This window comes from Podarcis liolepis (genome assembly GCF_965112155.1).
Source record: "Podarcis liolepis genome assembly, chromosome: 2".
In the NCBI taxonomy this organism is placed as follows: domain Eukaryota; kingdom Metazoa; phylum Chordata; class Lepidosauria; order Squamata; family Lacertidae; genus Podarcis; species Podarcis liolepis.
In genome coordinates, this window is record NC_139555.1 from 56,807,547 (window position 1) to 56,822,944 (window position 15,398).

The window sequence follows — 15,398 nt, forward strand, 5'->3', positions numbered from 1 at the left end:
GTACAATTAAGCACAATCCTATACATGCCTTCTTGGATGTAAATACTACTGAGTTCAAATCATTAGAATGATTCAGAAATACAGTGGTACCTCGCAAGACGAATGCCTCGCAAGACGGAAAACGCACAAGATGAAAGAGTTTTCCATTTTTTGAGTCGTTCCGCAAGACGAATTTCCCTATGGGCTTGCTTCGCAAGACGAAACGTCTTGCGAGTTCTTGCGAGTTTGTTTCCTTTTTCTTAAAGCCGCTAAGCCATTAATTGCTGCTAAGCCGCTAAGCCGCTAATAGCCGTGCTTCGCAAGACAAAAAAACCGCAAGACAAAGAGACTCGCGGAACGGATTAATTTCGTCTTGTGAGGCACCACTGTACTGCTTTTGTTGAACACTTCAAACAGGAGAGAGAAAGAGGATGAATTTATAGGGCTTGTGCTTTTATAGCAAATTTGAATGCCAGCTGTTCGGAACTAATTACTTGTGTAACTGTCTGATTCAGACATGCAGCCAAAACATGTGGTTGAGTCTTTCCCATACTGTACCATTTCAGATTGCAGGTGGAAGATAGCAGATTTCAATGTTGCCCTATGCCAACCTTTGCCAGCCTGTTGTCCTCCAGATTTTGTGGACTACAACTCCTATCATCCTCAGTTGATAGGAGTTGTAGTCTAAAACAGTTGAAGGGTACCAGGTTGACGACAGCTTGTCCTATGTAATAATAATAATAATAATAATAATAATAATAATAATAATAATAATAATAATAAAACTTTTTGCTCTTGGAAAGAGAAGAGAGTTGTCCTTGTCTTCTCTTGCTATGCTAGTTTTGTTTTTCCAAGAACAGGGATTCTACATATGTGGTTCTCTACCACCACCTGCACCACGAGCCATGTTTTATCTGCATGTCATAATCAGATCTGTCTGACATTGAGTCACATCTGGCTCTGTTCTGAAAAAACCATTTTATAAGTTTGTTAATTGACTTTGGTGATACAGGGCAACATGAAGAAAAGAAGCACGTGGTCATTTAAATTATATAGCACTCTGCACCCTATCAGCTGAATTTTCCAAACCAATTCAGCTTCACAAAGAGTAAATTGTCTATAAGAAAAATGAATCAATAAACTAAACTTGAAGCTTAGAGCCTCATTGATTTATGATACACTTACTACTTGTCATAATCCACATCAATCGTCAAGTGCAGTTATTTTCTATGTAACGCTGAAGGTCCGGAACAAAGAGCTACCTATTTGGTCAGTGTGCACAGGGAGAATCAAAACCTTAAAAATAAATCTGTGGCTGTAGAAAGAAATAATATATTTTTTTAAAGATACATGCAGTGTAAATTTTCATTGCTTTTGCTGAGCAAACAATAGTACACATATGTGTACATGAATCAGCCATTTATTGTGACAGAAAACAAAGCTATATATATATATATTTAAAAACTAAACACCATTTTAAGGGAATAATTGTATACTTCTAATTTTTTTAACCTAGACATTCCAGATCAGGTTATAAGAGTTTTCAAAGCCGATCAACAGAGCTGTTACATTATCATAAGCAAAGACACTACAGCAAAAGAAGTCGTAAGCCATGCCGTCCACGAATTCAATTTGACAGGAGGCTCAGAGACCTATTCTCTCTGTGAGGTTTCTGTGAGTCCCGAAGGAGTTATCAAACAGAGAAGGCTTCCTGATCAGTTCTCAAAGTTAGCCGATCGGATTCAGCTGAATGGAAGGTAGGTATGCTTGCATCCTTAAGTAAAGCACAGAAGTAAGAAAATGGTAGAAAAATAAAATAAAAAGAGGGCTCTCTTCCAATGAGCATAACAGTACATTTACTTTCTCTAATGTTAGAAGAGCCTGTGGAGTATAGTGGTTGGATTAGTGTTGAGAGACCAGGGTTTTAATCCCTGCTAAGGCTGTGTGATAAATCGCCATATTGTTGAATACCGGTATTGAAATAACATTGTGATAAGTGTTTCAACAAGGCAATATACCGGTGAACAAAAGATGGAACTTAACAGCTTCCGAGGGGGTAGCCCAGCTGAACCAATACTTTACAGATAAAAGGTAAAGGGACCCCTGACCATTAGGTCCAGTCATGACCGACTCTGGGGTTGCAGCGCTCATCTCGCTTTATTGGCCGAGGGAGGCGGTGTACAATTTCCAGGTAATGTGGCCAGCATGACTAAGCCGCTTCTGGCGAACCAGAGCAGCGCACGGAAATGCCGTTTACCTTCCCGCCAGAGTGGTACCTATTTATCTACTTGTACTTTGAAGTGCTTTCGAACTGCTAGGTTGGCAGGAGCAGGGACCAAGCAACAGGAGCTCACCCCATTGCGGGGATTTGAACCGCCGACCTTCTGATTGGCAAGTCCTAGGCTCTGTGGTTTAACCCACAGTGCCACCCGCGTCCCATACAGGTAGTTTTCAGATAAATTGCAGACAGCTTGTCTCCTTTGTTTGTTCTCTCCCTCCTCCCTCCTAACCAATAAGAAATGACAATAAGCCCTCACACAAACCAGAAAACTCTTTAAGTGGAAATATATTGGTGAAACTGAAAGAGTTTGCTGGTTTATGTGAAGGCTTATTGTCTTCTTACCAGTTCAGCTACTTATGCAGAGCCTACTAACAATTCAGGATGAACCTCACACAGCTAGAAAATCAAAGATCCAGCGGCAAAGTAAACAAAGAACACAAACGAAGAAATAGAAAGCACTTCTTTCTTCCCTCACACTCACCCCTGCCAGGGAAAAAATGGGGGAAAGAGTTTTTATTTTTATTTTCTGGTGGTGTTTATGTTTGTTGGTTTCCCCTAAATAGCTTTCATCCATATTAAAATGGAAGGTTTTTTTATTATTATTTCAAGGAGACTATCTTTTTGCTTGCTTGCCCTCCCTCCTTCACTTTGATAAAAAGGGAACGATTGCTAGGATGAGGGCATTTGGGGGCCCCTTCTCTCTGTGTATGTGTGTGTGTGGGGGGGGGGTAATGGAGGGGAGAAGATTTAGCTGGCTACCTTTATGCTGAAATGGGAGTTTGGGTACTATGTGGGAACGATGGGGAAGGTGTTTTTTAGTAAGCAGTGCAAGTGAATGTGTGTCTACTCACAAGCAAGCCCTACTGAATTCCTTATATTTTAAGGCCCTCCACCACTGCAGGGAGCCTTGTCAAGGCCCTCTGCTGCTGCGGGGAAGCGTGGCACACCCTCCACCATGGCGGGGAGGTAGGGTGGCACACTCTGTTGCCGCAGGGAGGTGCAAGAAGGCCCTCTGCTACTGCAGGGAAGCTATGTTTAGCTATGTTGCTCCTTTTCTGAATTTGTATTAAAAGACATTTAATGTTTGCTTCTCTAACAATGCTTTTTAGGTATTACTTGAAAAATAATATGGAAACTGAGACTCTATGCTCAGATGAAGATGCTCAAGAATTGCTTAGAGAGAGCCAGATTTCCCTTTTACAGCTGAGCACCATTGAGGTAGCTACCCAGCTATCAATGAGAGACTTTGAGTTATTTCGGAACATTGAACCTACTGAATATATTGATGAACTATATAAACTTGAATCTAAAACGGGGAATGCTAATCTAAAGCAGTTTGAGGATGTTATGAATCAAGAGACATTTTGGGTTGCCACAGAAATTTTATCAGAGCCAAACCAGCTTAAAAGGATGAAGATCGTAAAACATTTCATAAAAATTGCTCTCCATTGTCGAGAGTGCAAGAATTTCAACTCTATGTTTGCAGTTATAAGGTAGGTTATTCTCTTTTGATAGATAGCAGAGAAGTAGAAAACTAGAATTAAAATGAAGTGCCTGATCATAGCCTTAATATCAGAACTTGAATAGTTATTGGCAGATCTGGGATGTGATTGGTAACTTAATAGGTATGTCATAACATACTGATAGAAGTTTACTGAAAAAGAATGTACTTATGACTCTTTGGGGTTATTAGGTGGAAATGTGTTGTTTATAGACATGGACTCTTCATACATTTTAGTTAAATGTACAATAACATCTTTAATTGCAGGAATATAATATTATTGATAAAATTTATTAACCAGGTTCCAGATAATCAGGCAACTCATTTTTCATGTGGACAAGCTAGCATACTTTGTACCCAACCTCATGGAAACCTTCACTTCAGAAAGCATTCTTTTATCCACACTATTTCATTTGTATCACAATATTTTTGTTTATGGTTTGGAGGAGGCTCCCTTCTGTAGCCTGGGATATTAATGTGGGTCAGGAGCATCCTCTTTTGAATAGGGTGTATGAATTTGTTTTTATTTGATAACTGGTAATGTGAGAGTTATTTCTTGCAGTGGTCTTAATCTGGCACCAGTAGCCCGACTTAGGGGTACATGGGAAAAGTTACCAAGCAAGTATGAAAAGCACCTTCGAGATCTTCAAGACCTTTTTGATCCATCTAGAAACATGGCAAAGTATCGCAACATCCTTAGCAGTCAGAGCATGCAGCCTCCAATTATTCCACTTTTTCCTGTTGTCAAGAAGGATATTACATTTATGCATGAAGGTAATGCCACAGAGAAGTAATGAGCCAGCTTATTAAATTGCATATTAATACTTCATTGGTTTGCGCCAAGGGATCTGAGGTTTGCTGCCAAAGAGGACATGATTAGGGCTAAGATTAAATATACTATGGTGCACATAGAAAACTGTAAGCAGAGGGAGAGCATTTCACAAGTGGGGAACCACTGCAGAAAAGTCCCATTCTCATGTTGCCACCCCTGGACGTCTCTTGGAGGAGGCAAATGAAGAAGGGCCTCAGATGATGATCTTGATGATCTCAGAGTCTAGGTAGGTTTATTATTATAGAGCCTCATGAGACACAATGCCCGCAATTCCTTATTTTTTATTGGCTTATAATGCTGATTATTTCTAGTAGCAAGCATCCAACAGAATCTGTCCTCTAGGAGTCACTGAAACCTTGGCCAAGTGAACATAACACTGATTGACAGCATGTTATTAATGTGACAGATGTCAGGTTCTTGGTCATGACAATTTAAAACCAGATGGTAGCAAAGTAAATACAGAGAATGGTGGTGGGTAGATGCATTTGATTGAATTCAGGGGTAGGAAACCTTCAGTTTGTGGGTCAATATTTGCCCATAATACCCTTTTGCTTAAACCATGCCCATGTGTCAAACAGCTGACATCATGTCAGCTGGTGAGCAGCAAGTTCAGTCCTGCTGGGTCCTTTGCGACGGCGCAATGGCACTTTCCCCCCTGGTGCTGTCAGGCCTGCCCTCACTTAAATATAATGCACCCACCTCACAGAACACTAATTCCACCAATTCCTACAAACTACCCCAGATTATCTTGTGGGGGACTTGTGTGAGGAAAAAATTAATAATTTGGAGTGTCAGGCAGGATTTGATCAAATAAACAAAGAGAGCTTTTATTTAACAAAGGAAGTTTATGACACAAAATGGGTAAAACATAGGATACTTCAGATTATAATGCTATTTCACTCAGTTCTTTCTCAGTTGTTGCACAGCTGTTGCCGCTTAATACTTTGGTTCTTAAACAAGGTGGTGTTTTCTGTCATTTACACACCCCTTTGACAACCCTACTCCTGAGGTACTCCAAGTAACAGACCCAAAGGATCACCACACCCCTATTAACTGGTTTGGGAATATTCTCTTTTTGTAGAAGAATCTCTCCCCTCCTGACTGGAATGAGTCCTAATTAGACTGTATTCTCACGGTTTCTACTTCTTCTGGCTCAGCCTCAGCCTCCCAGTTAATTCCTGGCCCAATTACTCTTACAGGACACCATACACAGTCCTTCACACTAAGCTCAGAGACTCCTTTCTCTAGCTTTTGATATATTCCTTAGAGTGGATGTTTCTACCCAGAATCAACTTTCTCTCCTGTCACTCCCTCTCTCCCACCCTATTCTCCCAACCTCTATCCCAACCTACCAAATTGTCCAGCAAAACAAACTTTTCCGTCACATCCTGCTTCACCAGCATATTCTGTGTTTGACTATGCAGTGAAGAAGGAAATTCAGCAGGTACAACATCACCCCGATCAACAAGCTACACATGTCAAAATCCCCACTTTATATCCCCACTTTATATAGCTATTGCAGTATAGGGGCCCTGCCTCCCTACATCTGCCACCCTAACTCTCAAAAAAGCTGAGAAAAATGAAAATTAACAGTAAAAAATTAACAGTATATACCCATATTTGGCTTAGCATTGGCTCCTGTGTCTGAAAGAACTGAAAACTGTTGAAGATGAATTCTTTCCACCCTAAATTAAGAGGTAGAACCAATTTTTAAAGGGCAATAACCTTGTTGCTATCAGTTTCCCGACCCTTTTATCATTGGAAAATCAAAGCGAACACAGTCCAATTGCAACATTTTATTTCTGCTGACAGCTGCCACTATAAAAACAACTGAGTGAGGGTAAAGTTAGCATTTTGACTGGCATCCATACTCTACCTTACATCTTCTTGTGGTTTTAACAACACTTGAATTTGAGACCTTTGACATCTGATGGTGGCTTGTGATATATGAGAGAAATAACATGTCAGTCTCTGAAGTGTTGTGAACCCTCTTAAGGTTTTCTTGCACATATTTTAATTGTATAGGAAATGATTCAAGGGTGGATGGCTTGGTAAATTTCGAGAAGCTCAGAATGATTGCCAAAGAGATTCGTCAAGTCATCAGAATGACTTCTGCTAATATGGATCCTGCAGTAATGTTCAGACAAAGGTATGGCATTTAAAATGGAAATTTGGGTGCAGGGAGGTGTTTTTGTGTGGAGGAAACAATATGTGTATGTTCACATGTTTGTTTTTTGTTTAATTTCATTGTTTGTTAACATTTATCATGGGAAAGTGAATATGAAACAAATGTAGATTAATGCTGATTGCAATCCTTAAGTGAAGGTTTACAAAAGTTTTTAAATAACATTTGGCGTACAGTATTTCAATATATGAAGTTTTTAGCTTAGGGCTCTTTCCATCTCACCCAGGATAAAGTATCATAATAGGAAAAACACAGGAATATCTTAAGTCAAAGAGGTTAGGCAATTCAGAGTAATCATTGGCATTGAAAATGTAACCCAGTAAAATGGAACTTCTTATTAAAAATTCAGTTGTAATATGATCAGTGCCAGGATACAATAGATCATTAATTTGTACTGTCCTTGATATCAGGTTGTAGGTTCGAAAGGGAGTGAGTGATGTGTGAAAAACAGCACATGCCAACCTAAGTGGAGGTTTCCTTCAAAATCCATGGTCTTTTAAACTCCCAACCCTTTGGTTATCTGTGCTTGTGTATTCACTGCACATAGTAACAAATTCTGTCTCTATTCCACTGAAAAATGTGTGTCACTGTTTTGAGAATTGTTTTACTTAATTGAAATTTTCATTTCTCTCTTTTCCTGTCTACATCCTCTTCCTTTCTGACTCTCAACTGTGATTTTCCCCCTTTGCTTTTCTTTTTAAATACATGCTTCATTGTATATGGCTCTTGCTTACAGGAAGAAGAGGTGGAGGAGTTTGGGGTAAGTGTAGAGATTAATGCAACTAAGACTCAAAAAAAGTTATGCCAATTTTAACATGCTGCATCCTCATTAATGCATGCATCTGAACAATAGCATGCATTTTATTAACTCTGCAACAGTTGTTTCTAACTATTCCCAAAATTAAGGAAAAACAGGCCCACGGCGATAACATGGATTCTTAACAAACCTGAATGCACTCATGGGTGGGGAGGACTTTTCTATTGTTCTTACAAAACAAAATCATAGTGAGCTTATCCTTTTCACTTGAGGTTAACATAACTTTAAAACTTTGGCATTAAACGTCTATTAAAGAATGTCCAACTTCCCCTGCCCCTACCATGGAGGCAGTCTGCGTACCAGGAATGGATCTCCAGTGAAGAGTCCTTTGACAGAGGGCTCAGTCCCCAAAACTCTGGACACAATCTCTCTGGAAGTCATGCATCCTGTTATTACTCCGTGCTCATTGGCACTAGAGACCTCTGTGTCAGAAAGGAGTGGTTAACTTGAGTTCCTCCAGATATTGTTGGACTCCAACTTCTATCAGCTCCAACCAGTATGACCAAAGGTTAGGGGTCATGGTAGCTGTCGTCTGTTAATATCTGGAGGGCCACAGTTTAACCACCCCAATGTAGGCTGAATTGCCAACCAGTCCAGCCATCACACCCGCAGAAGAGGACCTGCTGACACCCACAGGAATTCCAGCAAGTCTTCTGGAAGTCCTGTTCTAAATTCATATGACTAGAACACAGCAACCAAATCCCCATTTTGATGGAACAATCTTACAAACACCAAATCCTTGAGATGAGTAATCCACTTAATGGTTTCTCCTTTCTACTTCTTGTCTGCATGGATTTGGTTAAACAGAAGAGCTTCAGTTTCTTTGTCTTTTCAATAAGTAACACAGCTTACTTGCTATATCCCCACATGTTTACTGTGTCCAATTGGACCCTAAATTAATGCTTTGACAATCTCAAATCTTGATTACTGCAATGCTTTCTATGTGGGGCTACCCTTGGGTCTGGTCCAGAGGTTCCAGCTATTCCAGGATACTATGGCTAGACTGATAATGATGCCACCAGGCCACGTTCAAGGTTCTTGTATTAACGTACAAGCCCCTTAGCAACTTGAGGCTGGGAAGCCGCAGGGTCTGCTGGACCCCTTCCATGTCTGCTGGAGGTCTTTGGGGGAGTCACTGTTACTGGTTTCCCATTGCTCAAATTGCATGGCTCAGATCCCCAAGAAGTATGCATTCAGTACTGTGGGCCCAATTTCATAAAACCCTCTGCTAGTTGAGGTCAGACAAGCCCACTACCTACCTATTGAACTTCTGGCACCCACAAAAGACTTTTTAAAAAATTCAAGCATACTTTTTAATTGAATTCTGATTTTATCATTTTAATTCATTTTTAGTCTTACTGTATTGGGTCTCCTGTACACCACTTAGAGATGACTGTGATTAAGTGGTTTTCATTTCAAATTGTTGGAATAAAATAAATAATATAGAGTATATTATGGCCTGTTTGCTACCGTAACACAATAGTGTTCTCTTGCGTCTTGGCAACACATGGCTCCAATTCTGGATGGAGGACCTTGAATCACTGTCTCCTTATTAAGGCAAAATTTATAAGCCCCTGCTTCATAATTATAGTGTCTTTTCTTTTCACATTTTATTGGAAGTGCTGGTCATTCCTTGAATGTATGCAAGGGACCAAGATGATCACTATAATGCAGCCTAAAATTTCAGCCAGCATGTATAAGCTACTTAGGTGTTCACACATGCATAGGCTCAAGCTATTGGGCAGTTAGACCTAATTGCTCCAGTCCAAAGTTTTGCATGCATTTTGATATTGGGGTTTCATGGGGTCCATGTTAATTTAAATCCAGAGGACCAGTCTATTCACACAGCGTATCACACAATTAATGACTGCTTCTGTTTAAATGAATATGAAGTCATTCCAAGTAGTTAAGCTATATATGGGTATATTGGCACTTCTGTGCCCAGACCATAGCACTGGATCAGAGTGATTATGTGTGTATGGTTTTCTATGCTGTCTTGATAGTAATTTTGCATTGTCTTATTACTAAAGAGGGGAAAACTTAACAGTAACTAAATGAGATCATATTCCTGAGATATGGAATCTGCAGAGAAGAACTTGAAATTATTCCCCATTTATAACATTCCAAAAACTCAGTTTTGATTTCTGGGATGGACAAGATTGAGATTTCAATTGTTAATATTGGGGGAAGGGCAAAGAATAGATATTTTTTCTAGGTCAGTGGTGGGAAACCCCTGACCCTCCAGATATTGTTGGACTTCAGCTCCCATCAGCCGTAGCCAATACTGTCTATAGTCAGGGATCATCGGAGTCAGGGATCAGGGTTCTGCAGCAGTAGCTGGTGGGCCAAAGTTTAGCCAACACTCTTCTTGATTTTCCATATTCAGATGACAGTAAAGAACAAAAATACATTTCCTTCTTGTATAGCTTGCATTTAAACTTTTACTTGGGAAAATTAAAGGAACATGAGTTAATATGATGCTTTAATAAAAAGGATACTTAAATGTTTAAGTTAGTAAGATTTAAAAACACACCAAAAGCATGGTTTATAACAAACTAAAGTCATCAGGTTACATAACTTGTATTTCCATCTTGTGGTTTGTGAATGTTTATAGTTACGAAACTTTCCCATGTTAAATCTGTACAACATTCTGAGCCTGTTGCTGCTCTGATGTCAACAAATCAGTGATCAGTCTTCATTCTGTTGTGAATATGTGTTATCTAAACCTGTTGTTTCTTTTTATGTATTATTTGACAAGTGTGTCCCTTGTTCTTTCAATATCATTTCTACTTCTCAGAACTCATATTCTAATGTTTATTGCTGTTTGAAATCTTGCTGCTTCTGTTGTTAAGCTTATGTATTTCAAAGCATTTTCTGTTTGGCTGTGTCCCCTGTTGAAATATTGAGCTAATTTGTTTAACAGTTTAAAATTTGTTTCATAAAAAATTGGTGGTCCACCTTGTTTTGCTATAGCAGTACTTTTGTACCAAATGTCATTCAGTCAGAATATGTATATACAATTAGCCTGCAGTTCAAAGTACTTTTTGAGACATATACTGGAATTAGATCATCCTTGAAATGGAAACATACTCTCAAAGTTATTAAAACTGCAAAATCCCTGACAGGGAAGAAGCCTGAATATACATGGAATTTTTAGTAGCTTCCATTGGAAAAACAGGTTCTTTCTTACTTGATATACTAGATTATACTTGTCAGAAGCTTTCCCAAGATAAAACCAGAAATTTCACAAGTTCTTTCCCTCACCATCCATTTCCTCATTGTCTTCACAGCTTCTCCCTGCTTTGTTTACTAGAAATCCTCCATCACTTCCTTTCCCCTTCCTGTTCCTGTTGCGGTGTGAGACAGAGGCCCTAAATCTTTCTCCTTTTCTATTATTCAGTCTAGGGATCTCTGGAAATTTACCCAAACACTCACTTAAGTTCTCTCATTTTCCATTTTGTTCTCCCGGTTTTTGCTTTACTGACTCAACAGTAAAGCCAAAGAACGTTAGAGCTGCGTATCTTCCTCAGAAAATCTCTGGGCCTCACGAATATGGAGTTTTTATATCTGTGTCAGCTTGTAAATATGTATCTACTTTCTTTCTGATTACTTCCTATTTGGTATTATAGAACATGCTGCTTTTATTGACGCATAATTTTTCAAATTCAGACTCTTTCATGACAATAATTAAAAAACAACAACAGCTCCCTCCAACTGAGGTATCTTACTTGCTTCTTCCCCAGCAGTAATAGTTCTCTGTACTGAATTGGAAGGTATTTGTCTAGTTCTCCAGATCATTGTGACTGCTTGTTAGATGGCTCAGGGACAGATTATGGAAGGAATCGGAGCTCTCACAGTTTAAGTGCATAATGCCTAGAATTGTTTAAATGGCCACAAACAAATTATCGTTTCTGTCTCACAATAAAACAGGAGAAAATTGCAAGTTTGGAAGGCACACACTTTTAAAGACAATCAGTCTTATTTTCCATTTAACTATTAAGGCACTTTGTTCAATGAGAGTAAAGCTTGTTTCTGTCCAAAGGTAGTAATTTTGTTACAGGTGTGATGAGAAGGATTTTGTAATAGTTGTTGTTGTTGTTGAAGACTGCATGTCTTCACGGGAGATAATCATCTTTAGTATCCCAGGTTCCAGTTCTCCAAGCGCTGATCACTATTGAAAGAGTCCACCTTATGCATGCAGCTGGGTGACATTGTTTCCACGTCCTGTCCAGCAGTTTCCCTCCGCACTGAACTGCTGTGCTTCAAAATGCAGTTTGCTATTCAGAGAGTGACTGCTGGAATAAAAACATAAAGAAAAACATCTAGTAGTGTGCCTGGGTCTTCCACACACAAATCTCTTGATCACAGCCGTCGTTGTTGCTCCCATTTCAGAAGCAGAATAGTAAATTATAGCAGCTCCCAGCAAAGTCTTACATTAATCTCTCTTGGCAGACTCACCTTGTTTATCAGAGAACATATTGCTGTCTTCTGATAAATACAAGATGATATTCCAGTTTTTGGAATATGGTAAAAATAATGAAGCTCACCTACCCCTATGCAAAGTATTGCTACCAGAAGTTAATAATACAATGGAACTATGATTTTTGTTTTACTGCAAACATTTCCCCTCTAATTTTGCAAGCTTTTGAACAGCTCAGAGAGAGAGAAGAGAGGGCTATTTCAACCATCATTTTGCTCATGCTCTAATCTTCTGAGACCAAATTGCGTTAACACCGAATTCAGTGTTCGGTGTTAAGAAATTTATCTTCTGTCCCAAACACAGTATTGGGGTTTCCAGTGTAAGTCTGAAGAGTCTTAGTTACATCTGTTAGGAGGAGCTTTCATAGAAATTTTCCTGGCTCCTGATCATTGTACACTTTTTGTTTTATAATTCTCTTCTGGACATATTAACTCAGTAGTCTTGCAAATCGCTTTAGAACAAATGTTGTGTTAACACTATTCATCTCCTTTTTTTAAACTTGACATCAGCATGCGCTTTTAATGGAAGAGTATTTGTGCTTCGGTGTCTGTTGCTTTGGTTCCTCACTACTAAAGCGGCTGCAGCTTATCTACCTGGTGTCTTCTCTTGCAGATCACTAAGTCAGGGCAGCACAAACTCAAACATGTTGGACGTTCAAGGAGGCGCACACAAAAAACGTGCCCGGCGCAGCTCCCTTCTAAATGCAAAAAAATTGTATGAGGACGCTCAGATGGCCAGGAAAGTCAAACAATACCTCTCCAATCTGAATGTGGAAACGGATGAAGAAAAGTTCCAGATAATGTCACTTCAGTGTGAACCTGCGTATAGCACTTGTAAGTAAAGCAAATTTTTAGGAAGGCAATTGAACTTGAACAGTCTGTGGCATTAGTTAGGAAGAATGTTTGTGTCATTCTTTAGACTTAATTTTCTATGGTTACATAATTATGTGCATTTCTATGGGCTTTCTCTTAAGCATAGTTTTAATGCAGGCTAAATATATATTTAAAAGCAGATACTGCAAAAGCACAACAACCTCAAAACCCTTGATGAATATTTGGCATCTTGTCAATTTAAGTTTTGACTGAGTTTGCACAAACTTGAAATTATAGGTCTTACCATTGACCTTCAGTTGTTAATCTATACACCTATCACTAGCCTGCCAAAAAATCCCATACTATGTTGCAAATTTTTTTTGGCCAAGTTAGCACTTTACAGAATTAAGAAATGGTATTGGTAAGCCTAGTGTAAGTGATAAGAAAATGAAAGGATAAAATATTATCACAGACAAATAGTTAGAAAGACATAGATAAAGAAATTATTTCATTGGGAAATGAGAAAATAGTAGAGAGGAGAGTGATATACCGTGATGGTCTGACACTTTTTGAATGCCTTGGCTATTAACAGAGGTTGTTGCAGAGGAAGAGTTTATAAACAGACCTCTGACCTGTGCTATTCAGGAAATAACGAACGTCTTAAGACAGACTCCAAAATATAATGCACTATTAAGGTTATTTAAATTTTGGCAAGCAATCGTAATTAATAGTCAACATCTGGAGGGCACCAGATTGGGGAAGACTGTTGTAAACAATCCTCAGCCTGTTTGCATTTTTTTTGTGTCTGGGTTGTTTGTGTGCCTTTTTGTTCTTACCATTTGGGAAGACTTTCGTTTTCTGAAAGAAGCCTTCTTGCACCTGATCATGCTCATTAACTACACTAATGTTCTCATGAAATTTGCTGGCACCTTTTGTGATCTGCAGTAAATATACCTAAGCTTCTATTATTGTGGTTTTTAATAACCTCCAAGTTTTCTGGAGATATTTGACTCTTCTGACATTCCCTCGCAACTTCCTTTTCACTAGGCTTCCCAGTTTGGAAAAGTTCCCTAGGTGACCTTGGGCAAGTTTCTCTTCATCAGCCTTGGCCCCAAATTGTCAGTAGGGGGATGACAAACTGTTCTGCCTGGCACAGTGGTTATAAAAATTGCAACTGCCTTTGGCAGTTTGTCGGGTGGTAACCAGGAAGGTGCTTTTTCAGTGATGGCACACTGCTTATGGAATTCTCCTAGTACTGAATGTTACATTTTCTAACACCACAAGACCATGTTTTTCCCAGTACTTTTAGTTCCATTCCTATGCTGCTGATCTTCCTAGACTCTGCTGCTTTTTCAATTATTAGTTGTTCAATTGTTTTATTTTTGTTTTTAACTGTAAGCAGTCCTGGAAGTTTCAATATTTTGTAGTAATCTTCATCATCACTGTAACTAAATTTATTTGTGCTGATGTTCTTCCTCCCTTCTTCACCCACAACATGCACAAAACCATTAAGCTGAACCCTAGCCAACCCCAGATATATCCCTGAAGATTTCATGAGCTGCCATTCATCAACCACCAGTAGTGCTGCAAGTGGCTCGAGTATTCACAGCAGCTCCCTATCAGAGAGGTGCATACTACAAAACATGCAGTACTGGGCCAGGAGCTATTGTGACTGCTCACAGGTGTGCCAGGGATTTGCCAGATCTGAGAGAGCTAAAAGTGCAGCAGAGTTGTGGACAGTGTCCTTGGGAGAGCAAGTGGGTCCTGCCAATGTTGGCTCCCAACCCTTTCTCTCTACTTCCTATTTTTGCTGGGATTTAGCTTACTGAATTAAAGTTTCTTAGTGCCAGTTTTTTGCCTTCTTGGCTGTTGAGAGTTTTCTGATCTGGAGTGCTCTGAATTTTGGGATGGGTAGTCTGAGACAGAGATATACAAATGCTTCTGTGCTTCATGTTGTATCTTCTCTGACAGTAAATTAACAGAAATGTAAAGATAAAGTTTGAATGCGCTGTTTGCTATTTAACTTCAGAGGTGATTTAATTGTGCGCAGATGGTAAAAGGCAAGCACCATGAAGTTATTTTCCAATAGAGGTCTTCAGCTGTATATCCTGTCGGAGAGTACCAAATGCACATATTTCATTGAACTTAACAGAAGCATGTTTCCCTCATTGAAACAGAAGCTTACTTTCCTTATGAAATCAGGAACAGGGTTTCATATATAAACAGTTATTTTAGCTGTTTAGAAAACCTGCCCTCTGGAAATGCATAACACAGTGGAAATGCATAACACTTCGCTACCAAAAACATTTAGTGCTGATTCATAAAGCAGATTCTCTCCATTTTTAAGGGCTTTTTTTTTGGGGGGGGGAGATAGTCACAAATCCTGCATGATTTCACCTTGCAAAACAGGTCAGAGCTGTAATGTGTTGCACCATTTTTGTGCTGGGTGCAGGAGTAGCACCAGATGAGGCTACAACATAGATGAGCATCTTCAGATAATGAAATTGAAGT

The 15,398-nt window shown here is 39.3% G+C and overlaps 1 protein-coding gene across 10 annotated transcripts in view; it reads left to right on the plus strand.

Annotated features, from left to right (window-relative positions):
- Positions 1-15,398, plus strand: part of RAPGEF6 (Rap guanine nucleotide exchange factor 6) — a gene marked incomplete at its 3' end in the record, with an annotated part of 139,346 nt that overhangs the window by 98,348 nt on the left and 25,600 nt on the right. For 6 of the 10 annotated variants that reach the window (XM_083487940.1, XM_083487945.1, XM_083487942.1 and 3 more), the window contains 6 exons: positions 1,496-1,736; positions 3,370-3,753; positions 4,324-4,535; positions 6,619-6,742; positions 7,515-7,538; positions 12,688-12,908. In XM_083487940.1, the coding sequence (XP_083344066.1) occupies positions 1,496-1,736; positions 3,370-3,753; positions 4,324-4,535; positions 6,619-6,742; positions 7,515-7,538; positions 12,688-12,908 (1,206 nt within the window). Of the gene's footprint in view, positions 1-1,495; positions 1,741-3,369; positions 3,754-4,323; positions 4,536-6,618; positions 6,743-7,514; positions 7,539-12,687; positions 12,909-15,398 lie in introns of those variants that run through there. The other 4 variants (XM_083487943.1, XM_083487947.1, XM_083487944.1 and 1 more) reach the window with 2 other exon arrangements.